Consider the following 26,959-nt stretch of genomic DNA (forward strand, 5'->3'; position numbering starts at 1 on the left):
CATTTGTGCACAGAAAAGAGTATAAAAGTCACAAAGGGAAGTTCCTGAGAAGCACTTGCTTTTGGAGGTGAACACATGGAAGTACTTCAAGCATTGGTGTTCAAAAAAGAAGGATAAGTCTCAAGCTCAATGAAGTTGGAGATTTGGTATTGCTGAATGCCAGATATTGACTCTTGGTTATCATAGTAACTCCCCAGTCACAGCATCCATGGCTCTTCACACGGGGAAGAAAGACCAGCTGAAAAGCTTCCTCAGGGCCCCCTTCATGTCCCTGTTCCTCAGGCTGTAGATGAAGGGGTTCAGCATGGGGGTGACCACGGTGTACATCACTGAGGCCACTGCCCCCTTTGAGGAGGAGGGGGAGAAGGCAGAACTGAGGTACACGCCTAACCCTGTCCTGTAGTATAAGGAGATGACCACTAGGTGAGACCCACAGGAGGTAAACACTTTGTACTTCCCCTCCCCTGAGGACATTTTCAATATGGAGGAAATAATCTTAGAGTAAGAGAAAAGGATCCCAGTCATCAGAGGAATACCCAGCAGGCCAATCACAGTAAACATTGCAATGTAATTGCTGAGGGCATCAGAACAGGAGGACTTAAGAACCTCAGTCAATTCACAGAAGAAGTGGGGAATTTCCATGTGTGTGCAGAATGAGAGATGCAGCACCATCAGACTGTAGAGGAGGGCGACTAAGACACTCAGGGACCAAGAGACTAGAGCCAGCAGGCCACAGAGGTGTGAGTTCATCATGATCATGTAGTGCAGAGGGTGACAGATGGCCACAAAGCGGTCATAGGCCATCACAGTCAGGAGGAAGTGGTCCAGATACCCGAAGGTGAAGTAAAAATATATCTGGGTGATGCAGCCTCCATAGGTGATGGCTTTGCTTGCTGTCTGGATATTCACCAGCATTTTGGGGACAATGGTGGAACTGAAACAAATATCAGAAAATGATAGTTGGGAGAGGAAGAAGTACATGGGGGTATGGAGGCGGGAGTCAGAGCTGACAGCCAGGATGATGAGCAGGTTCCCAAGCACAGAGACCAGGTACATGGAGAGGAACAGCCCAAAGAGGAGGGGCTGCAGTTCTGGATCTTCTGAGAGGCCCAGGAGGAGGAATTCTAAGACACCTGTTTGGTTTCCTGCATCCATGGAGCTAATTCTGCCAGGTAAGCAACAAAGCAATGCTAATTAAAGCAAACAAACAGAAGTCCCCAAATATAAAAATATTTTCTCCTGTTAATGACACCTCAGAGAAAAACACACATTTTTGACCTAGTGTCTACCATTAACCCTGTGAGAGGATTTTAAACACCATTATTCTATACATGTAGCACTTGGGGGGAAAATCTATTCCCCTCTTCTGAATTTTTTTTTTTTTTTGTCTTTCACCTTTTCTGGGGCCGCTCCTGTGGCACATGGAGGTTCCCAGCTAGGGGTCTAATCAGATCTGTAGCTGCTGGCCTGTGCCACAGCCACAGCAGCACAGGATCCAAGCTGCATCTGCAACCTACACCACAGCTCACAGCAACGCCGGATCCTTAACCCACTGAGCAAGGCCAGGGATTGAACCCACAACCTCATGACTCCTAGTTGGATTCACTAACCACTGAGCCATGATGGGAACTCCTTCCCCTCTTATGAATTTAATCACAATTTATCAGTTGCCTCTATACTAATAGTCCATCAACCTTGTTGTGTTGGTCACTGTTCATCATTTTACTTCTTCTGTACTTTGGCAAATAGCAGCTGTTTTGTGTACCATAAATGTTCCCAATGACATGGAAACTAAAACATTATTACCTGAAAGCTTCAGAACCTGGGTGAGCCTGGGTCCATGCCAAGTTGTTAACTAGTTGAATATCTCACACCCTCCTTATGTTGGCAGCTTGCTTTCTTGCAATGCACAGTGTACATCCCACATCACGCCCAGCATGGTGGATTCCTGGAAGTGCTGCATCTCAGGTTCTGCCTTTACAGAGAGTAGCTGGTGGGTCTGGGCAGAGTAGTCATCCAAGACCCTGAGAGGGGACACACCTTTCCACTCCGCTGAGTGTTTCTGCCTCTCCCACTACCGCTGGTGAGGGGAGAGATGGACAGAAAAGAGAAGCTTATAGGCTGTACTTCCAGGGCCACCTCGACTTGGCCAGGAGCAGCTCCTGAGGCTTGCCCTTGACCGTCGCACTTCATGGATGCTGTAAGATGCTTTTTTCCCTGTGCCAAGCTCCTACCAGAGTGGCCTTGGCATTTCAGCACTTCAGGTCTCTAAATAACAGGCAACTTGCTCCTTATCTGACAACAACAATGGCCATCACCTAGGTAACAGTAACAGACACTCTTTTAAGCTCTTTCCTGATATTACCTCATTTAATCTTCCCTACAAAGTTCTAGGCAGCATATACCTTTTGAATCTCTATGGTAACTGAAGTTTAGGGAAGTCAGGTGACTTGCCTAAGGTCACACGGCCAGGAAGAGACAGTGCGAGGATTTAATCCCCAGCACCCTGGCTTGTGTCTTCTATGAGTGGACATTCCAAAGCTCCCAAAGTATTCAACATTGTGCAATTTCACTAAAAATAACCGTGACAAACACAACCAAAGCAAAGTGATCTTTCTCACCTCTGAAAGTACAGTATTTTAAAATGTAACAATTATCATGTATGATGGTCTCATTTCTGGTGGGAGAATACTTGTTAAACCTGTTTCAGCCTGAAAGAGTCAAATCTGGAAATAATCTTTTGTATGTAAACATACGTGTACATAGATAGGTGTCCACAAGTAAATGTGTCTAGATCCTAGATGTTTCCTATCATGTCTTATTATCTGCATTTTCTAAGATGTCTATCAACATTTTGCATTACTTTTAAAACCAAGCACATAAAATTAGAAGAGTTTTAGAAGTTTTAAATGTTGGAAACAAATGATTAATAAATAAATCTAATGAAAGAATCTAGCTTGAACATAGAAAATAAACCTATAAATCAATGAATTTTTAAAAACAAGAAAATGTTTATATTGATTAATCCAAACTTACCCTTTATATACAATAATTGGTCAAAATCATGGCAAATCCAATTTTTCTGTCTTTTTTTTTAAGGGGCACACCTTGGCATATGGAAGTTTCCCAGCTGGGGTAAAAATTGATCTGCAGCTACTGGCCTACACCACAGCCACAGCAATGCCAAATCTGAACAGTGTCTTCAACCTACATTGCAGCTCACTGCAATGCTGGATCCTTAACCCACTGAGTGAGCCCAGAGATAGAACCCTCTTCCTCATGGATACTAGTCAGGTTAGTTACCACTAAACCACAGGGGAATTCCTGGCAAATCAAATTTTAAAATGAGAAATTAGGAGTTTCCCTTGTGGCTCAGCAGTATAAGAACACAACATAGTGTCCAAATCAATGTGGGTTCAATCCCTGACCTCACTCAGTGGGTTAAGGATCCAGCACATCCCCAAAGCTGCAGTGTATGTCACAAGATACAGCTTGGATCTGGCATTGCTGTGGCTGTGGCATAGGCCGGTAACTGCAGCTCTGATTCGACCCCTAACCTGCGAACTTCCACATGCCTTTAAAAGAAAAAAATTTTGGAGTTCCCTTTGGGGCGCAGTGGTTAACAAATCCGACTAGGAACCATGAGGTTGCGGGTTCGATCCCTGGACTTGTTCAGTGGGTTAAGGATCCGGCTTTGCCATGAGCTGTGGTGTAGCTCGCAGACACTGCTTGGTTCCCACGTTGCTGTGGCTCTGGTGAAGGCCATTGGCAGCAGCTCAGTGGGATAAGGAAGCGGTATTGCCTTGGGCTGTGGTGTAAGTCACAGACAATGCTTAGATACGGTGTTGCTGTGGCTGTGGCGTAGGCCTGCAGCTACAGCTCTAATATGAATCCTTTTCTTTTTTTTCTTTTTTTTTTTGTCTTTTTGCTATTTCTTTGGGCCGCTCCCACGGCATATGGAGATTCCCAGGCTAGGGGTCGAATCGGAGCTGTGGCCACCGGCCTACGCCAGAGCCACAGCAATGCTGGATCCGAGCCACCTCTGCAACCTACACCACAGCTCACGGCAACGCCGGATCGTTAACCCACTGAGCAAGGGCAGGGATCGAACCTGCAACCTCATGGTTCCTAGTCGGATTCGTTAACCACTGTGCCACGACGGGAACTCCTGCCTGGGAATTTCTACATGCCACCAGTGCAGCCCTAAAAAGACAAAAAAAAGTAATGAATGAATGAAGAATAAAAATAATAATAGTGATGACCACACTCTATCAAATTTAGCTCATTTATAGTAATCCTGACATAGGATTATTATTTCTGTTTTGGAAATGAGTAACAGAGAGAAGCTGACCAACGTGCTGCAATTATATGCTGTAAATATCAGACTAGGGACTGGACCAGGATATGATTTCAGAATAGATAGGAAGTTGTGGTATGGGAATTTGAAAACGAAAAAGGGCCTTTATAAGTCAATGTGAAAGGAAGGACTAGTACAGCCTCAGAACAGACTGGTTTTTCAAATGAAAAGAATAGCTTAAAACATCCCACTGAACAAAAGTCAATCCTAGGTGGAGTATATTTGTTTCACTTTTTTGCGGCCACATCTGTGGCATATGGAAGTTCCCTGGCTAGGGATTAAATCTGAGCTTCAACTGATGCCTCTGCTACAGCCATGCCAACGCCAGACCCAAGCCACATCTGTGACCTTGCAGCAGCTTCTGGCAATGCCAGATCCTTAACACACTGAGCAAGGCCAGGGATCACATCTGCCTCATCATGGAGACTAGTCAGGTTCTTAATCCACTAAGCCACAATGGGAACTCCAGAGAGAGTAAATTTTTTAAATAAAAATGTATATTTGACTTATTAGAAGAAACTGTTGTAGGGAGTTCCTGTCATGGCGCAGTGGTTAACGAATCCGACTAGGAACCATGAGGTTGCGGGTTCAATCCCTGGTCTTGCTCAGTGGGTTAATGATCTGGCATTGCCATAAGCTGTGGTGTAGGTCACAGATGCAGCTCGGATCCCGCGTTGCTGTGGCTCTGGTGTAGGCTGGCAGTTACAGCTCCAATTAGACCCTTAGCCTGGGAACCTCCATGTGCCGTGGGAGCAGCCCAAGAAATGGCAAAAAGACAAAAAAAAAAGTAGAAGAAACTGTTGTAAATATGTTATAAAACACAGACAAAGATTTTAACAATATGACGGAAAACCATAATCGATAAAGAGAAAGGCTGGGCACTTTGAATGCATAAAAATGTATGACAAAATACACTGTTAAAAAATGTAAAAGATATGCCACAGAGGAATGAAGACATTAAAAAGTAGATAGTTTTGGTACCAGTACCAAAACTTGATGACTGTGGCTCTGTAATATTGCCCGAAGTCTGGGAGAGTTATGCCTCCTGCTTGTTTTTGTTCCTCAGAATTGCTTTGGCAATTCTGGGTCTTTTGTAGTTCTATATAAATTTTTGGATTGTTTGTTCTAGTTCTGTGAAAAATGTCATGGGCAATTTCATAGGGATTTCATTGAATCTGTAGATTGCTTTGGGTAGTAGGGCCATTTTTACAATATTGCAACATGGATGGAACTAGAGACTCTCATACTGAGTGAAGCAAGTCAGAAAGAGAAAGACAAATACCATATGATATCACTTATATCAGAAATCTAATATATGGCACAAATGAACCTTTCCACAGAAAAGAAAATCATGGGCTTGGAGAAGAGACTTGTGGTTGCCCAGGGGGAAGGGGAGGGAGTGGGGTGGATGGGGAGCTTAGGGTTAATAGATGCAAACTACTGCCTTTGGAAAGGATTAGCAATGAGATCCTGCTGTGTAGCACTGGGAACTATGTCTAGTCACTTATGATAGAGCGTGATAGTATCAGAAAAAATAATGTATACATGTATGTGTGACTGGGTCACCTTGCTGTACAGTAGGAAAAAAATTGTATTGGGGAAATAACAATTTAAAAAAGAAAAAAAATGTTTTAAAGAAAAAGAAAGAAAAGTAGATAGTGAAGGATTAGTGTCTAGAACATTTAAATTTTTTTAAAAAGACTATATTCCTAAGAATTGGTAAGAAAATATCAAAAACCCATTTGGAAATTGGAAGAGAGATATCAATATGCAGTTCTCAGAAATAGAAACGTAAGTGATCAATGAGACAGGAAGACTGGATTGGAAGGCAGCACAACCAAATCATGATTCTAATATGCTCAAGGTAAATAGTGGGGTAACTGTGAGTCACTGGGGACTTGAGCTTTTTCTCCAAAGATGCTGTGCTTGGCCATGCCCCAGGCATGTGAGAGTTCCCTGGCCAGGGATGGAACCTGTGCCATAGCAGTGACCCAAACTACTGCAGAGACAACACTGGATCCTTAACATGCAGAGCCACAAATGAATTCCACTTTTTTAAAAAAAACACCCAGTATTCCCATTGTGGTTCAGCAGTAATGAACTCAGGTAGTATTGATGAGGATGCAGGTTTGATCCCAGGCCTCACTCAGTGGGTTAAGGATCAAGCATTGCAATGAGCTGTGGTGTAGATTGCAGACATGGCTTGGATCTGGTGTTGCTGTGGCTGTGGTATAGACTGGCTCCAACTGGACCCCTAGCCTGGGAAATTCCATATGCAGCAGATATGGCCCTAAAAAGCAAAAAAATAAAAAATAAAACAAAACAAACAACAAAACCGAAGGCAAATTTAGTTGAAAATAAATGTTTACATGCCCCATAGTAGAAAAAATGGTTGCTTTAGTAATGTAATTCATTAAAGAGAGAAAAAAAATAATTGAGGACAAATTACACTCTGAGGAAGTGGGCAGAAAAGGCCTCTCTGAAATATGAATATTGAGCTATGAGAGGAAGGATGCATAATTATTAATCAGAGGAAAGAGAGGAAGGGCAAGCACTTGGGGCTGAGAGAACAGAGTACATGCTTGCCCTGTGGGTTGGTGAGCTGGGTAAGGGCAGGTAGTTGAGAGGCCAGAGAGATGGAGAACAGAGAATGAGGGTCAGGAGGACAGAGGGTGAGGCCCACAAGTGGAGCTTCCTCTACTATTCTTCTGTGCCTCTCATGTTGGTAATTCTGTTGATTTGTGGGTCAGGGGTCATGACCTTTTGCTCATGGTTGTCTTTCCAGGGACTTACATGGTGCCTGGCAGATAATAGGTGCTCAACATATGCAAATGTTAGATGTATATAAAGATTGAAGCCAAAAGCATCAACTGTAACACACAAAAAAGAACCCTCCAAGCTCATCATGTGGCAGAGTATAGACACAAAATAGAAGAGCAAAATTAAATAAACTGCCTTTGTGCATATTTAAAAATTAATATATCATGAATGAGTAATTCCTATTCAAGGAATGGAATTCTGGTTGAATCTAGGAGGTTTACTCACACAATTCATTTCAAATATAGGTAAATGAAGAGGAATTATAACCACAATTACAACAGACAATGCCTTTGAGAAAATGTAAGTTCTCTTACTGTGGTTAACAGCCAGGACAGAGCCTCTGGCTGAATAAAGAAACTAAGTACAATTTCTTAATCCAATAAAGAACAGATATTTAAAAACTGAAGCCAGAAGGATATTCTACGTTAAAATACTAAAATATTTGCATTAAATTAATGAACAGGACAACAAAGTCCACACCAATATCACTCACTAGATATTATTTTGACCATCTAAAGAGACAGGTAAGTTGAGCATAGGAAATGAGCCTGAGTACCGAATGTCAGAAATAATTACATGAAGAGTTCTCTTGTGGTGCAGCTGGTCAAGGATCTGGCATTGTCACTGCAGTGGCTCAGATCACTGCTGTGGCACTGGCTTGATCACTGGCTCCAGGAACTTCCACATGCCACATGTTCATCAAGAAAGGAAGGAAGGAATGGACAAAGGAGGAAGGAAGGAATGAAGGAAATAATAAAATCAAGAGTAGATGATATTATGGACACTAAGATGAAACAACACTCAATCAATATGGAGATACCAGATCTCATCTAGTAGGTAAAATCTGCCAGCAAAAAAAAAAAAAAAAAAAAAAAAATAGGAGGAGTTCCTGTCGTGGCTCAGTGATTAACGAATCCAACTAGGAACCATGAGGTTGAGAGTTCCATCCCTGGCCTTACTCAGGGGGTTAAATTTCCAGCGTTGCCGTGAGCTGTGGTGTAGGTTGCAAACACAGCTCAGATCCCGCCTTGCTGTGGCTCTGGAGTAGGCCAGTGGCTACAGCTCCGATTCAACCCCTAGCCTGGGAACCTCCATATGCTGTGGGAATCAGCCCTAGAAAAGGCAAAAAGACAAAAAAAAAAAAAAGTTAGGGAATATAATAAAAATTTAATCACACAAGGAACAAAATAGAAAATAATTCATGCATAATAAATCTCCAGAAAATATTTACTAAATAAATGATTGGACACAGGAAATCTAAAAGGAGCCTATAATTGTGGGAAAGATTAGAGAAGAGGTGCCAAATCTCTGGAAAGTAGCTCCTAATGGAGAGAGGGTCTAGATTCCCAGAGAAAGAGAGAAAAAACAGGACTGGCTACAGTGGAAACTAGAGTACCTTTAAACTACAGAGATTTCACTGTCACAGAAGAAATAAATATGGGACCACCCGGGGTCTCACTGCTCCAGAGGAAAATCCCAGTACCCACTTCCTCTCCTCTTTTCCTTCGAACTCCAGCAGCCTTGATGGGGACACCATCTCCATCAGTTGTGACTGAACATTTCTGTTCTCTGCAGTCTATTCCTGGGAGACCAATTTGGGTTTTCCCCAAGGCTGGGATCAGAGAATTATAGAAAAGGGGCAAAAGCACATGTTATTATCATCTCAAGCGTTGAATTCTCAGAGCTCCTCATTAAATAAATTGTTGCAATGGCTTTCCTCTCTCCAAACAAAGCTACAAAGATAAGAAAATGGAAAGTTTTCATCCAACCATGAGTGTGTAGGCAACAGTGGAAGAAGATGGTGTATTCTCCAAGGAGAAATTCCGCTTTCTTTGGTTTGACTTAAAAGTGACAAGGTATCCCCTAAGGAAGGTTTCATTTCTACCAGAACCAGAGAAGCTCTTGTTGATATCAGAGAGGGTTCCATTCATTACCTCTAAGTAGAAGGTCAGGGTTAACAATTATCCAGGCTGATTGGGCTGAGAGTGAGTATTAAGGAAATACATGTGGCAAATAAAAAATCTTCCGTACAGATTGTCAATGGAGGGAAGAAGAGAGGATAAAAATAGCCTAAAGGAAGTAGTGAATATGAGAGGGTTAAACTCAAAATTTAATGGAAGATATGGAAACACACTCAATGTCAAAGAGGATGAAAATATTTAGTGCAGGGATCTGAATGCACGGTAATTTCTGGGGACTTAAATCACAGGATGCATTATACACTCTAAGCCAAGGGCAATCATAATGTCCTGGATATGCAATTTTGGGGCATGGTTCCAGAAATCAAGGGTTTGACGCAGAGGTGAAGCTCCCAGTAAGCCATGGGGGGAGCTTGTGGTCCAGGTGTCCACATTTCTGGCCTCTGCAGGTTGAAATGTCTTGACACCTAAAAAGAGAGCCCTTCCAGAGACATAGCCAAAGTCCCATTGAACCTCAACCTATGCTACTGCCTAACATTCCAAGCTTTTCATGTCAAGAACAAGATTCACCCTCCAGGGAGGTGTAATTAACCCTGGTGATCACTGTCAATGTGTGACCATGGCAGTGGGCAGGCACTGAAACCCTGCTGTATTCAGTCTGTGGCTGAGAGCAGGAGTAAACTCAGGGCAAACACAGTGGTAGATCCAGATGGCTGTGAGTTGGTTATGCTCCCACTCAGTCATAGATCTGAGTGCTGTGACCTTGGCTAGAGCAGTTTCCTTTAGCTGAGTGCAGTTCTTAAAGAAAAGACTCAGGGCTCTTAGATGGCTATACTCCCTAAACCTGGGAAAATAATACTTTCATTCTGAATGGAGAAGAGGGCAACAAAGCACAGGATTCAGTACAGCCCACCCAAAGCCTGTTTGGATTGTGATCTTCAACAACATGGACTCTCCCATGAGAGCTTATTTGGGATGTATGGGGTCAGGAGCCAGGAAAAGCTTTCCTTGGGAAGTGAGAGCCAAACCAAGAATGAAAGCATCATGAATAAGGCTCATCCAAGCATGATCTTGTTTTTCTGAGCTGCTTCTCTATAAAGACCCAACTCTCTCTACTGCTGCTGCTGTTAAGATGGAACATTGGGAGTTCCCATTGTGGCTTAGCAGGTTAGGAACCTGACTAGTATCCATGAGGATGTGGGTTCAATCCCTGGCCTTGCTCAGTGGGTTAAGGATCCAGCGTTGTCACAAGCTGCAGCGTAGGTTAGAGATGGGGCTGGGATCTGGCGTGGCTGTGGCTGTGGTATAGGCTGGCAGCTATAGCTCCAACCCTAGCCTGGGAACTTCTAAATGCCACAGGTGTGGACCTAAAAGAAAACAAAAAAAAAAGATGGAACAATGGACCAAAACATAACAGTGCCAGGTGGAAATTATTACTAGGGTGTTTCACAGGCAACTCAAACTGAACATTTCAAGATCAAGCTAACATTTTTTCTTCCTTCCTTCTTCTCCAAACATGTTATATCAGAGAGAATAACACCATAGGGGACATGAAGAAATCCGTATGTGAAATTCCCCTGAATGGTTAAGTAATTGTAACATTATGTTAAAATGTTATGTTTTCCTAATGAATCTTTACTTATTACTGGCACTTATCACAAAGGCTAGTTTTATGATTTATTTATATATTATTTTTATTTCTTTCTCCCATAGAATTTATAATCTGTGAGATTTGGGCCTTCATTTTGTTCTAAACATCATACTACTACCTAGAAAGTAACAGCTAATTAAGTATTTAAAGGCAGGAGTCAGTTCATCACACCATTTCTATTACTAGAATTAGAAGTAAAACAATTCCAGAGTTCCCATAGTGGCTCAGTGGAAACAAATCTGACTAGGATCCATGAGGATGAAGGTTTGATCCCTGGCCTCACTCAGTGGGTTAAAGATCTGGTGTTGCCATGAGCTGTGGTGTAGGTCACAGACAGCTAGGATCTGGCATTGCTGCGGCTGTGGCATAGGCCAGCGGCTACAGCTCTGATTCCACCCCTAGCCTGGAAACTTCTATATGCCATGGGTATGGCCCTAAAAAGACAAAGGAGAGAAAGAAGGGAACCAGTTTCAAATTATGGGGAACAAAAGAAAAAGGAAACAAAAAATGAACTTGGCAGCACAGAAATATTTCCATTCTTCTCTTTCCCCATTTTTTTTTTTTAGTTTGTTTGCTTGTTTGGGGTTTTTTGTTTTGTTTTGTTTTTTGTTTTGTAGCATATGGAGATCCTGGGCCAGGGATCAAATCCAAGCTGTATCTGTGACCTATACCACAAGTGCAACAACACTGGGTGTGTAACCTACTGTGCCATGCCAGACTCGAACTAGCAACGCCAGGGAGAAGCTGGATCATTAACCCACTGCACCTCACCGGGAGCTCCTAAATGAGATCAATTGTATTAAATTTTATTTAACCCATAGCAATAACATTTCAACATAGTAATCCATAACAGAGAATTTTAAATTTTTATTGAAGTGAAGTTGATTTATAATGTTGTGTAAATTCCTCTGTGTGATTCAGTTATATGTATATACATATGCATTGTTTTACAGATTCTTCCCCCATATAGGTTAGGACAGAACACTAAGAAATGATCCCTGTGCTGTACAGCAGGGCCCCATTGACAATCCATTCCATGTACAATAGTGTGCATACGCCAATCGCAAATTCCCAAACTGCTCCCCCCACCTTTCCCCTTTGGTAACCAAAAATTGGTTTTCATTTTTGAAGCCTGTGAGTTTAAATCTGTTTCGTAACTAGGTTCACATATAACTTTTTGGGGGGAGTAAGAGGCTGTGCCCATGACATATGAAAGTTCCTGGGCCAGGGAGCATAAGTGCAACATAGCATTGACCTGAGCTGCTGCACTGACAATGTGAAATCCTTAACATACTCTGCAACAAAAGAACTCCTCTGTGATTTTTTTAGACCCACAATAAGTTATATCACATGATATGATACAGGTATTAACTGCAAACGGGCATAAAGGAACTCTCTAGGATGATAAAAAATGTTTTAGAACGGGACTATAATGATCATTGAATAACTCTACACTAACCAAAACAATGGAATTTATCATCTCAATGGCTGAATTTCATGGTATATAAATTATCCCTCAAGAAATCTATTAATAAATTTTAAAATGTTTTTTCTATAATTATCCAAGGAGTGTTGAAAATCTATATCTTTGTTATCAACATTCTTTATTACACACCAGTATTTTTATGGCTGCCACTCTTTACTGCAATCACATTTACCTCTTTGGTCCCCAGGTGTGTTTCTATGAAGCAGAGGATAAATACATTATGGATTAAACTTAGTGGAATGAAGTTGAGTTCAAGCCACACTGAATATGTTATCCCTACCTAACAAGTTATGATCTTGCAGGAATTTGGAGATCTTTGTATATATCCAATACTTGTTTGTTTCTGTGTTTGCTTGGTTTGGCCCCAGAAGTCCTTGGTACCATTCATGGTATTGTTTTCTCTTCATGGTCTTGATCACCTGTCTTAGCTTTGGTTCAACAGAAGCAGATGCCCAGCCAAGGATTCACATGTAAGCACTTTATTGGAAGGAGTAAGGACCATGGAACATGGGTTAGAGTGAGGAGAAGTGATACAGGGAAGAGAGTACATCCAATCAAGCTTACCTTAAGTCATCCCCCACACAAGTGAGCAGAGTTTTCATCCTGGGAAATGACGCAACATCCAAAGGTCAGCATTAACACACGACTAAAGGGTGAAGAATATGGTATACCCCATGACTCTCCATCAAGAGCTGTCCCTGGTGGGGCATAATTTGAAGTCAGGTCTGCCATCAAGCACTGCAAAAGATAGGTTCCACCTGGTGCTGACAGGGGCAGTCATATTGGAATACAATGGACATGGGGGAAGGGATCCCAGGGAATGTGGGAGAAATGCTGACGGATTTCTGCCACCCTATCTTTCACTTAACAAATGTTAAGTCACATATGGTTTGCAAAAAGAAGAAATCAAACATGCCTTTGAGGGGAGAAAAAGAAGCAAGACATTTAAATTTGCAACACTTGTCTTTGGGGCCCACCATGTTCACTTAGGTCTGAGGCCAGTGGCCCATCTCTAGCAAGGGACTCAGCTGAGGAGCCTGCCCAAGGCACCCTTCACATCCTTGTTCCTCAGGCTGTAGATGAAGGGGTTCAGCATGGGGGTGACCACGGTGTACATCACTGAGGCAATGGAGATTCTATGGGGAGAATGGGTCACAGCAGAAGTGAGGTAGACCCCTAGACTCGTCCCATAGAACAAGGAGACCACAGAGAGGTGAGACCCACAGGTGGAAAAGGCTTTGTACTTGCCCTCAGTGGATGCCATTTTCATTAAGGTGGAGACAATCTGGGAGTAAGAAAAGACAATCCCAGTGAAAGGAAGCATACACAGCAGACCAGTAGCAACATACAAACAGATGTCATTGATGAGAGTGTCTGAGCAGGCCACCTTGAGAATCTGAGCCAGTTCACAGGAGAAATGTGGGATTTCAGTGCCTACACAGAAGGTCAGCTGCATCAACAGTAGAAGATGAACAAGGGCGACCCAGAAAATGACAAACCAACACATCAGAACCAGGAGGACACAGAGGCGGGCGTTCATGGTGACCATGTAGTGCAAGGGGTGGCAGATGGCCACAAAACGGTCATAGGCCATCACGGTCAGGAGGAAATCATCCATTCCAGCAAAAACTACAAAAAAATACACCTGAGCGAGGCATCCTACGTAGGAGATGTCTTTGCTCTGTGCCTGGATATTCACTAGCATCTTCAGGACAGTGGTAGAGACAAAACAGATGTCAACAAAAGACAGGTTGGAGAGGAAGAAGTACATGGGGGTGTGGAGGCGGGAGTCAGAGCTGACAGCCAGGATGATGAGCAGGTTCCCAAGCACAGTAACCAGGTACATGGACAAGAAAAGCCCAAAGAGGAAGGGCTGCAGTTCTGGATCTTCTGAGAGGCCCAGGAGGAGGAACAGTGATACTCCTGTGTGGTTTCCTGCTTCCATGTAGCTGGTGCGCCTGCTGGGGAAGGAGGCAAAAGCAACTTTCAGTGAACAGCCAACTGGCACCTGAGCTAGTCACCACCTTTTGGTTCCACATTTTCATGGACATCCTGCACCCCCTCTTAGTCCTTCCATTACCAGTGATACTTTCATTCAAGGGGCAGCCTATTTCCATTTTAAATGTGTGTAATTATTCAGTCATTAATTAAGCAGAAATCGCTCCCTCTATTCTTATCACCCACGCAACAGGTTCAAATTCTCCTGTTCAAATTGATGAACAAAAACCAATTTTTTCTCAGATAACACCCTTCCAAAATGATTGAAGACATTTAAGTCCTCTTCTTCAATAATCTCCATACTTCTCTTGTTCAAAGAAGTCATTTAGTGGTGATTAAGTCATTGATTTTTCAGTTTCAACAACCTCAATTCTATAACCTGAATTGATGTCACAGTTAACGCTCATGTACATTTTTTTTAATTCTAAAATTGTGGGTTCTCTTATTACATTCTTTGTGAGGTCTGAAAATGCCTTTGCACATGGTGAGATCTCAATACATGATAGCTATTATTAGTATCATTATTCATCCATTTTTATGATAATTATTGTTGATACTTAAATCTCCCACTGAAGAGTATAGAATTGCAATTTAGAACATGGGATCTTAGGAGTTCCCTGGTGGCCCAGCAGTTAAGGATTCATCATTATCAATGCTGTGGCATGGGTTCAGGAAGAAAAACAAGGAAAATGGGATCTTGAGTCAGGCTTCCTCAATTAGAATTTTGGTCCACCAGCTTCCATCTGTGCGACCTCAAGACAAAGTTATTTAATCTTTCTCAGGGGCAGATGCCTCACCTCTACCATGGGAGTAACATTCCATAGACTGTAAGACTAATGAGTGAGTTAAATGGGATGATATAATTTTTCTAGTGTGATTCTTCTGACACATACTGCAGACACTTCATCAATGGGAGATTGTTTAAATAAATAAATTTGTCTTACAAATTCTCTATCAGTGATCATCATTCCCCTTAAACAAGGACAGTCATCAAAGATGGAATTCCAATTATAAACACAACAGGCCTGTTACCTCTTTGGACTGCCATGTAGCACTTCTACTTAGTGATGATCCTTATGGCTCTTGCTTTCAGGTACTGCCCGCCAGGTGCATTCTTCCAAGAGGAGGGAAAAGCATAAGAACTCAAGCGTAAGAAGAGGAAACAAATCACAAAACTTTCAAAATAAAATCAAACTGTATGAGAATGTGAGCTCATTTGTGCATGCTCAGAAGTGGAAATGTGTTGTAGTAAAGTCAGTGGTGTAATTACCAAAAAAAAAAGAGGAAAGACTTGATGAAAATATTCAAAGATCCTATAGATCAGACCACCCTAAAAATTGAAAGGCCAATTTCAGATGAAAATAAATGTATACATTCTCCACAGTAGAAAAAAGTTTGGCATTAACAATCCTAGAGAACACAATTCATTAAAGAGAGAAAAAAATCATTGGTAAGTTTCTCTAGGGAGGTGGGGAAAAGAGGGCTCTCTGAAATGTGAATGTTTAGCTGTGAGAGGAAAGATGGGTGACTGTAAATCAGAGGAGACAGGGGAAAGACAAACTTTTGGGGCTGAGAGAACAGAGTTCACACTTGCCCTGTGGGTTGGTCAGCTTGGTTAGGGCAGGTAGTTGAGAGGCCAGTGAGATGGAGAACAGAGAGTGAGGGTCAAGAGAATAGAGGGTGAGGTCAACACGTGGAGCTTCCTCTACTATTCTTTTTAACATTTTATTCTTATTCCACTGGGGGTGGTATAGGTGGAAAGTACTTTTTTAAAAAAAATATTCTCTCTGTCTCTCTAAGTTGTACTCACGTCATGTGGAAGTTCCAGGGCCAGGGATCAAACCCATGCCACAGCAGCAACCTGAGCCTCTGCAGTGACAGTGCCAGATCCATAACCTGTATGCCACAAGGGAACTCCTTCCTGTATATTTTTGATACCAACTGTCTCGCCAGTTGGTAATTCTGTGTTTATTTCTGGGTCAGAATTCATGAATGTTTTTGCTCATCATCATCTTTCCAGGGACTTACATGCTGCCTGGCACATAGTAGGTGCTAAACTCATGCAAATGATAGACATGTACTAGAGACTGAGACCAGGAGTTCCCATGTGGCTCAGTGGGTTAAGGATGCAGCATTGTTACTGCAGTGCCTTGGGTTACATCTGTGGCGTGGGTTAGATCCTTGGCCCGTGATCTTCCACATGCTCTGAGTGTAGCCAAGGATAAAAAAAATGACTGGAACCAAAGGAATAAAGCATAACACAAAAAAGAAAATTTCAAGGTCATCATATACTTGAATATAGAAAACAAACTGAATGTTTATATTACATAAAATGAATTCAAATCTATTTTAAGTAAATAACATGTCATGAACAAGTAATACCTATTCTAAGAATAAAGAGCTGGTTTAATACTATGATGTTAACATAATTCATCACCAAAACAGGCTGAAGAAGAGGAAGCACAACCAAAATCACACTGAAAACGGCATTTGAGGGAATGTAAGTATCTATAACGTGAATAGCAGCCAGTTCAGAGCCTCTAACTAAGTGAAGAAACCAAAGACAATTTCTTAACCTAGTAACAAATGGTTTTATAACTGTCTCCAACTGGATATTATACATTAAATCATTAAAATATTTGCATTAAAGTTAGGCTATTCAAACGTCAATATGTCAATAGTCTCATGAATATTTAAGGAGACTGATTCAATGAGAAAAGGGACTGTCTGAGTACAGAGTATCAGAAAGAGTTACATTAATTGTAGCTGATATTGAGGACACCTAAGTGAGACAACAGCAATCAGTACAAAACCATTAAGTGCTAACAGTACTGCAAACTAGGTGCAGAATACAACACGAGTTCCCTGATGGCTCAGCAGGTAAAAGATCTGCCTTTGTCACTGTTGTGGCTTTGGTTACTGCTGTGGCTCAGGTGCCATCCCTGGCCTAGGAACTTCTGCATGTCACCAGTGTGACCAAAACAAACCAACCAGCTGAATGGAATAATCCAATCACATTAGTAATAAATCCGACCATACCTTGTGCATATTCAATCTCCATTGACTACTTGATGAATAAGCGGTTGGACACAGGCAATCCAACAGGAGCCTGCAGTTGCGGATTAGTAGGGCAGAAGTGGAGACCCAGCGCAAAAATTATTGGAGACAAGCTCTAGATTCCAAGAAGAAAGAGAAGGAAACCGCAAGAGCTGGAAAAGTCTTGTTTCCACAGAAACGAAAGCACCTTCAAAGTACAGAGACTTCACTGTCATGGAATAAATGAATATGGGACTTCACATATCACTGTTCTAGAGGATAAGCCCGGTTCCCCCTTTCTCCCCTCTCTTCTCTCTTACTACCCCAACCCTTCCTGGAACCTTCTTTCCAAAAGGTATCCCTGCAGCCTTCTGTTTTCCGGGGTCTGTCCTTGGGAAGCCCAGTTCTGTTTGCACTTGGCTGGGCTCAGAGAATTATAGGAAAGGGGCATTGGGCACATGTCTCAAGTTGCCAGCATCTCAGGGGGTGGATTCCCAGAGGTGCTCATTAAATGAACTTTTCCGTTGTCTTTCCATTCTACAAACAATGCTGGTCCTTTGGGGCACAGACATGAGAGAGTGGAAGATTTTCAGCCAAGATGGACAATTTTCAGCAAGCAGCCTTGGAGAGAGATGAATTTCCTTCCTCCCAGAAGAAATTCCTCTTTCTTTGGTTTGGCTTTTAAATGACAACGTGTCCCCCAGAGAACGTTTAATTCCTACAGGAACCAGACCCAAGAACCACCTTTCTGGAATGCTCTTCCCTTGAAAAGTCTTTGGAGATGTCGTGAATCGCTTGTGTCCACAATGTCATGGAGGCCGAGAGGTCCTTTCTGAAGAAAAGCACAGTGATTAATAGTTTGGGTTTTCTTCAAAGGACCTTCACAATGAGGAGTAAAAGGAGTTTCCTTAATGAACAGTGGGTTAAGGTTCTGGTGTTGTGGCTGCTGTAGCTTGGGTCACTGCTCTGGAGCAGGTTCCATCCCTTGCCCAGGAATTTCCATATGCCCCAAATGAGACCAAAAAAAAAATGAGTACTGAACAATATTCCTTCATATTGGCTGGTACCATGGAAGCATTTGTTGATATTGGCGAGGGCTCTAAATACACCCAGGTAGAGTGGATTGAAGAGTATTAAGGAAATCTAGCTGGAAAATATAAACTACAAAAAAGGGTTGTCTGGGAAATGAAAGAGAGAGTAAGGCATGGGTTAAGGGAATATAAAATAACAAAGAGGCAATCCCTGCTGTGGCACAACAGGATCAGCAGTGTTTCTGCAGCACTGGGACTCAGGTTCTATCCCTAGCTCAGTACAATGGGTTAAACTGCAGCACAGGTTGCGACAGCAGCTCAGTTCTGATCCTTGGCCTGGGAACTGCATATGTCACAGGGTAGCCAAAAAATTAAAAAATGAATTAAAATAGGGGAGAGGTTTTATTTCAAAGAGGATAATCATACCTGGTGCAGGCATTTGAATGCATAGGCTATTCTGGCTCCATAATTTGCAGGATGCAGTATTCCTTCTAAATCAAGGACAATCATGATGTGATATTCTTCCAATTTATAGAATGCATAGGTCCATAAATCAAGGGTTCAGAAGAGAAGAAGGCCCATTTACTATCACACCCAGTGGGGCGTCTGTGCTCTTGTCTCCACTACTCTGGCCTCTGCAAGTTTAGAGGTCTTGACTCTGTAAAGGGGACATACTTTCAGAGACAGTGGAAAAGTCCCATTGAACTTGAAGCTATGCTACTGCCTGGGACTTCAGGTCCTTTATGCCAAGAAGAGGAGTCACCCTCTGGGCAGGTGTGATTGACCCTTGACATCAATGTCATTTTGTGGTCATGGCAGTGCACAGGCACTGGTACTCTGCTGTGCCCAGTCAATGGCTGGGAGCTGCCAGGAACAACATCAGTAGAAACACAGTGGTGGATCCAGATAGCTATGGGTCAGTTATGCTCCCAGCAAGATATCTGAGTTCTGTGAACCTGGGAGAGGCAGCTTCCTTTAGCTGAGGGCAGTTCAGAAAGACAGCTAAAGGATGGATGAGCTCACAGGGCTGCACTGTCTGCACCTGGATGATAAGCCCTTATTCCTGAGGCAGAATCTAGACAACAAAGCCCAGCATTTACTATAGTCTGTGCTATGGGACCTTTGGGTTAACTTTATTTTAAATTGAGAAATGATTGTCTTATGACATTACATTAGACTTAGGTATATGATGCAGTGATTCAATATATGTATACACTGCAAGGATATCACTATATATGTATATATAATGAAATGTGTGTGTGTGTATAATGGAATACTACTCAGCCACTAAAAAACAATGAAGTTCTGCCCTTGGCGACAACATGAATGGAACTAGAGGTTACTAGGCTGAGCGAAATAAGACAGAGAGAGAATGACATATACTGTATGTTATCACTTCCATGTGGAATCTAAAAAGTACATGAATAAATATAATATAAAGGAAACAAACTCACAGATACAGACATCAAACCATTGGGGAGAGGGAAGGGAGGGGGGGGCAAGATGGGGTAGGGGATTCAGAGTCATCAACTACTATGTATAAAATAAAATAGCAGTTCTCTTGTGGCTCAGTGGCTTAAGGATCCAGCGTTCTCACTGCTGTGGCTCTTGTTACAGCTGTGGTGTAAGTTCAATTCCTGGCACTTCCACAAGACATGGGTGCAGACAAAAATAAAGAAATTTAGTAAAATAATCAACAAGTATATATTCTATAGCACAAAGAATATGGCCAATATTTTATCACTTTTCAAAAATTTTAGTGGCATAGAGTTGACTTACAATGTTGTGTTAATTTCGGGTGTACAGCAAAGGGAGTCTGTTGTACATGGACATATATACCCATTCTTTTGGGGGTTATTTTCCCAAATAGGTTAATATAATAACTTTTTACTAGGTTGCCAGTTTAGTACAAAAGCATATCAATCAGGATAAAACATAAAAGTGATGCATCAGGCAAGGTATGGAGAGTGAGCTGCCACGCCCCCTCCCTGCACTAGCCTCTCCCCATATTTCCATGGGTTCACCAACCTGGAAGCCTTCCAAGCCCTGTCCTGGATTTTTATGGAGACTTCAATACTTCTGCAGGATTAATGACATCTTTTACCATTGGTGATTTATTCAACTGTCAGCCACTCTTCCGTCCTAGAAGTTATAAGGTTACAATAACTTTATTATTTTTTTAATGGCCATGCCCATGGCATATGGAAGTTCCTGGGCCAGCTGCAGCTGTGGCCTACGATGGCACAAAGCCAGATCCTTTCACCCACTGCACTAGGCTGAGGATTGAACCCACGCCTCCACAGGGACCCCAGCCACGGCCGTCAGATTTTTAACCCACCGTCCCACAGCAGGAACACCAAGGTTATAATAACTTTAAATGCAGTATAATCTATAAAAATATTGAATCACTATGTTGTAATATATTGTTATTATAATATAATACTGTAAACCAATTATACTTCAGTTGAAAAGATTATCACCACAGTATGTCTAGTTGACATCCATAACCATACATGGCTAGAAATTGGGGGGAGTTTTGTGATAAGAATTTTTAAAATCTACTGGTTATAGAGACATTTAAATACACAAGAGTATTATGAACCATAGTCCCTTTGTATGTTACATTACCAGGGCTTATTTCATAAACTGGACATTTGGCTTTTACACATTCAACCCACCCTCCACCCCCTGCCTCTAGTGACCACCAATCTGGTTCTTGTATCTGTTTTTTTTTTTAATTCCACATAAAAATGAGGTCATACAGTATTTGTCTTTCTCTAACTTACTTCACTTAACATAATGCCCTCAAGTTTCACAAATGGCAGGATTCGCTTCCTTCTCATGGCTTGATTATATATGTATATACAATGCGTATATGTAATATAAAATGAATTATGTGTATAAATATATGTACCAAATTTTCTTTATCCTTTTATCCATAACTGAACTCAGGTGTTTCCAAGTCTTGGCTATTATAAGCACTGCTGCAATGAACATGGGGATGCAGATTGTTTTTCGAATTAGTGTTTCTGTTTCTTTCGTATAAATACCTAGCAGTAGAGCTGCTAGACTGTGTGGTCGTTCTAGTTTTACTTTTTGGAGGTCCTCCATCCTGTTCTCCACAGTGGCTACAACAATTGACATTCCTAGAAACAGTGCACAAGGGTTCCCTTTTCTCCACACCCTCACCAACATTTGGTAGTCCCTGAATTTTTTTCTTTTTTTTAAGTGTCCTTACAAGAGGAAGTACACAGACCAGCGATTGAACCCTTATCACAGCAGTGGCAATGCCAGATCCTTAACCTCTGTGCTACCAGGAAACTCCAGTCCCTGTATTTTGATATTAGCCATTCTAACAGGTATGAGGTGATATATCTGTGGTTGTGATTTTCTTTTCTCTGCTGAATAGTGATGTTGAGCACATTTTTTTTTGTCTTTTTGCTATTTCTTGGGCCGCTCCCACGGCATATGGAGGTTCCCAGGCTAGGGGTCGAATCAGAGCTGTAGCCACCGGCCTACGCCAGAGCCACAGCAACACGGGATCCGAGCCGCGTCTGCAACCTACACCGCAGCTCACAGCAACGCCGGATCATTAACCCACCGAGCAAGGGCAGGGACTGAATCCACAACCTCATGGTTCCTAGTCGGATTCGTTAACCACTGCACCACGACGGGAACTCCTGTTGAGCACATTTTGAATTACCTGTTGATCAGCTGTATGCCTTCTTTGGGAAAATGCCTATTAAAATCCTCTGCCCATCTATGGTTAGATTATTTTTTTCTAATTTTTTGTTAGTGTGAGTTCCTCATATACTTTGAATATTAATCCTATATCAGATATATGACTTGCAAAAATTTTCATTCAGTAGGTTGTCTTTTTATTTTGTTGTTGGTTCCTTTATTGTGTAAAAGCTTTTTAGTTGGCTGTAGTCCCACTTGTTCTTTTTGCTTTTGTTGCTTTTACTTGGATCAACTTTTTTGCTCGGGTTCTGGAGACAGCTCTTTTATAGTTTCCATGGGTCATTTTTATTTTTTTTCATTTTTTTAAGTTTTATGGAAGTATAATGGGTTTACAATGTTATAATTATTTCTGCTGTACAAAAAGTTACCTAGTTTGGAGTTCCTATCATGGCTCAACAGAAGGGAATCCAACTAGCATCCATGAGGATGCAGTTTTGATCCCTGGCCTTGCTCAGTGGGTTAAGGATCTGGTGTTGCTGTGGCTGCATTGTAGGCCAGCAGCTACAGCTCTGATTAAACCCCTAGCATGGAGAACCTCCATATGTTGTGGGTGTGGCCCTAAAAAGACCCAAAAAAAGTGACCTAGTTATACATATAAACACATCCATTCTTTTGCAGATCCTTTTCCCATATAGATCATCACAGAATGCTGGGTAGAGGTTCCTGGGCTATACACCAGGTCTCCATTCTCCAGTCATTCATACACCTCAGTGTGCATATGCCAATCCCATACCCCTAGCCCATCCCTACCTGGATCAACATTTTTGCATAGGTTCTGGAAAAGGCTCTTTCAGAGTTCCCAAGGCTTGTCTTTAGGGGAGAGGGTGAGTGAGATGAACTACTAGTAAGAGGAGCATCCAGGGGTCAAACTATATCTTCTGGTTATAGAGGTGCCTCGAGGCCACATTCTGGGCTATACTTTCTCCATCCCCCTCTCCTTGAATGATATCTCTGCTAAACCGGATGGCTTCCTTGCTGGGTGGACCTGACCCTCAATCTTGAGGGTCCTGAGTCCTGGTCATCATTTTTTTCTCAGATCATGTCTCCTGTACTTGATCATTTACGGTCAAAATTGGGAAAGGTACTAACAAGGAATGCCCCACAGACATTTCCGTCACCCCAAAAGGAAACTCAGTACCCATTAAGCAGTTGCTAATTACTCTCTCTACTGGAAACCACCAACAAGCTTTCTTTCTCATGGATTTCTTATTCTGGATATTTCGATACACGGAGTCATACAATGTGTGACTTTTGTGTCTGGCCTCTTTCAATTAAGCATCATGTTTGTGAGAGGCACCCACATTGTAGTACATATTGATACTTCATTCCTTAAAAATATTATTGGGCTTTCCTGCCATGGTGCACTGGGGACTGCAGCAGCTAGGGTTTCTGCAGAAGCTCAGGTTTGATCCCCAGGCCTGGGCAGTGGGATAAAGGATGCAATGCAGTGTTGCTGCAGCTGTAGCCTAGGTCACAGCTGTAGCTTGGATTCAGTCCCTGGACAAGTAATTTCCATATGCTGCAGTTGCAGCCATAAGTTTTTTTTTTTTTTTTGAAATTTAATGATTTTTATTTTTTTCCATTATAGCTGTGGAAAATTATGGAAGCCTTTTTAAAAAACAATTTTGATAAATATTAAGGTTGACAAATTAGAGGGTAGAGAGGATATTGGTTATTTTTTAAATTGTGTCATAAAATGGATGGGTTACACAAATTCCTTCATTTATTTATTTATTTTATTTTATTTATCTTTTTGCCTTTTCTAGGGCCGCTCCCACGGCATATGGAGGTTCCCAGGGTAGGGGTCTAATCAGAGCTGTAGCCACCGGCCTATGCCAGAGCCACAGCAACTCGGGATCCGAGCCGTGTCTGCAACCTACACCGCAGCTCACAGCAACGCCAGATCCTTAATCCACTGAGCAAGGCCAGGGATTGAACCTGCAACCTCATGGTTCCAAGTCAGATTCGTTAACCACTTAGCCATGACGGAACTCCTCCTCCATTTATTTGAAGGAAAGAGTGCTTAGTCAGTTTGGACTGCTGTAACAAAATACCACAAACTAAGGAGCCTATACGCAACAAAAATATATTTCTCAAGTTCTGCAGGCTGGAAGTCTGAGATTAGGAGATCAGGAGGCCAATATGATCAAGTTCTGGTGAAGATGCTCTTCCAGGTTTCAGACTGTTCACTTCTCATTGTGTCCTCATGGGGCAGAAAACAGAGATAAAAAGTTCTCTCATGCTCTCCCAAGGGTACCAATCCCATCATGAAGGCTCCATCCCCATGACTTCATTAAATCTTAGTTACCTCCCAAAAGCCCCGCATCCTAAAACCATCACATGGGGGATAGGGTTTCAACACAAATGTTGGGTCCAGAACATTCAGTCCAGAACAAGTATGAATGGGGAAATCAGCAGAAATATGCTAGTGCTTACCTGAGAACTATATACCCTTTATTTGACTCCTGATTTTATCTGGAAAAGAAAACCTAAACTTTGAATGACATATATTAATTTTTTGACATATATTAATTTTTGAAGATCCAGTTTTCTGTGAACACTGTTTCATTGCTTTATATAATAAGCAGTGTCTCTTTTTATTTTAAGTGAAGCACAACATAATTTAAAAAACATGTGCAAATCTTAAATGGATGAAGGTCTTTGACTGATATACACATTCATAGCTATTACCTAGATCAGGATGTAAAACACTTCCATCACCCATAATGTGTCTTTGTGACCTTTCCCAGTCAATACCTCCCAAACCTATGTGCCTGATATCCTGGCTCCTACCTCCATTACTTGGCTTTGCCTGCTCTTAAATTTCATCAGAGTGGAATCATATCATATATACACAATCCTGTCACTCACAATTATATCTATGAGGCTTGTCCATGCTGTTGTGCATTCCAATATTAGTTCTTTTCATATTGGTGTGGAGTTTTTCTATATTTAGATACACCATACCATAGTATATTTATTCATTCTACCATAGATAGGCATTTTAATTATTTCCAATTTGGTGCTGTCATGAAAACTGCTGCCATAAATGTTGTTAGACATTCTCAGTGGACATAAACACTCATTTCTGTTAGGTGTATACCTAAGAGTGGGAGAGCTATGCTATAGCGTATGAATATATTCAGTAATAGTAGATGTGTCAGTTTTTAAAGTAATTGCATCTATTTACACTCTAGTATAAATATACTAGTATACTAGTAGTGTATGAAAGTTTCCTTTCCTCCACATCCTTGCTAGCCATAAGTATTTTGAATCTTTTAAATTTTGGTCATTCAGAGAGATCCTTGTGGCACAGTGGGTTCAGGATCCAGTGTTGTCACTGTGGCGGCTCAGGAGGCTGCTGTGGCCTGGATTTGATCCCTGGCTGGGGAACTTCCACATGCAGCAGGTACAGCAAAAATAAATATATTAATTAATTAATTAATTAAAAGTTTTAGCCATTCTGGTGGATGAATTGATGACCATATCTTGGTATGTCTAATGTCAATGTGGAAGAGATCCAGGATGAACATTTCTTTTTTTTTTTTTTTGTCTTTTTAGGGCCACACCCATGGCATATGGAGATTCCCAGGCTAAGGGTCCAATCAGAGCTGTAGCTGCTGGCCTACCCCATAGCCACAGCAATGCCAGATCCCAGATCCGAGCCTTGTCTTATTTGTGACACCTGGGGATCTGGAGCTGGGAGGGACTTTCCTTAGAAGGCGACAGCTCAAATGAGAACAAACTAAATGTTTTTTCCTTCCTTCCTTCACTCCTTCCTTCCTTCAGTGGGAGGGCATAGATGTTTTACACTGTCTATCCTTTCAAAACCTTCTCTGCATTTGAACCCTGAATTTACATAAGACAATTATTTTTAAGCAGGCTATTAAAGCTCCAGAGATTAATATCACAAAACTATTATGGCAAAATCCTGGATTGGAAGACATTTATGCAGAAATAATATGGAAGCATTTTAAATAAAAATTTGATAAAAAGTAAGGTTGACAAATTAGAGGGTATAGAGAGGATACTGGTCATTTTTTAGATGGTATCATAAAATGGATGGGTTATACAAATTCTTCCATATATTTGAGGAAAAGAGTCAGTTTGGACTGCTGTAAGAAAAAAAAACACAAACTAAGGGGCTTTTAAGCAACAAAAAATGTATTTCTCACAGTTCTGGAGGCTGCGAGTCTGAGATCAGGAGGCCAGCATGACCCAACACTTATAAAGATGCTTTCCCAGGTTTCAGTCTGTCCACTTATCATTGTGTCCTCACAGGGCAGAAAACAAAGAGAAAAAGCAACTTCTCTCATGCTCTCACAAGAGTACCCATCCCATCATGGGGGCTCCATCCCCATGACCTCATCAAATCTCAGTTACTTCCCAAAAGCCCCATATCCCAATACTGTTGCATTGGGGGTTAGGGTTTCAACACAAATATTGGGGGGACACAGATATTCAGTCCATAACAAGTATGAATGGGCAATGAGAGCTTCTATTGAGTCTAGGAAGGGATGCTACAAAGATCAATGGTACATTTGTTTCCAGAGAGACCTAGAGTACAGAATAAGTTCTGTAAGGTGCTCACGGAATAGATTCCTCTTTCTTCCCCAAAACAAACCTTGGTGTCAATGGACCATTCCTGGAAATTCGCTCTTCCTCAAGGAAATCCATCCTCTCACCAAAAAAAAAAAAAAAAAAAAAACTTATAAAAGAGTTCCCTGATGCCCTATCTAGTGAAGGATCCCACGTTGTTTCTGCTGTGGTTCAAGTCACTGGTGTAGTGTGGGTTCTATCCCTGACCTGGGAACTTTTGTTTGCTGCAGGTGCAGCCATATCAAGACTAAACAAAACTAATGAAGTTGTATGAACAACACAAAGACTTTCTCAGCTCTAAGATTCAGTGATTAAAGCCTA

The 26,959-nt window shown here is 41.7% G+C and overlaps 2 protein-coding genes across 2 annotated transcripts; both read right to left on the bottom strand.

Moving 5' to 3' along the window:
• Positions 1–216: 216 nt before the first annotated feature.
• LOC125124672 (olfactory receptor 7A10-like) lies at positions 217–1,155 on the bottom strand. The gene has a single exon (XM_047774708.1). The coding sequence runs from the start codon at positions 1,153–1,155 to the stop codon at positions 217–219; it is 939 nt and encodes a 312-aa protein (XP_047630664.1).
• A 12,102-nt stretch (positions 1,156–13,257) lies between these two features.
• LOC125124286 (olfactory receptor 7D4-like) lies at positions 13,258–14,178 on the bottom strand. Its single transcript, XM_047774432.1, has one exon. It carries the CDS (start codon positions 14,176–14,178, stop codon positions 13,258–13,260), a length of 921 nt encoding a protein of 306 aa, XP_047630388.1.
• Positions 14,179–26,959: the final 12,781 nt, after the last annotated feature.

This window comes from Phacochoerus africanus, chromosome 4, assembly GCF_016906955.1.
Source record: "Phacochoerus africanus isolate WHEZ1 chromosome 4, ROS_Pafr_v1, whole genome shotgun sequence".
Lineage (NCBI taxonomy): Eukaryota > Metazoa > Chordata > Mammalia > Artiodactyla > Suidae > Phacochoerus > Phacochoerus africanus.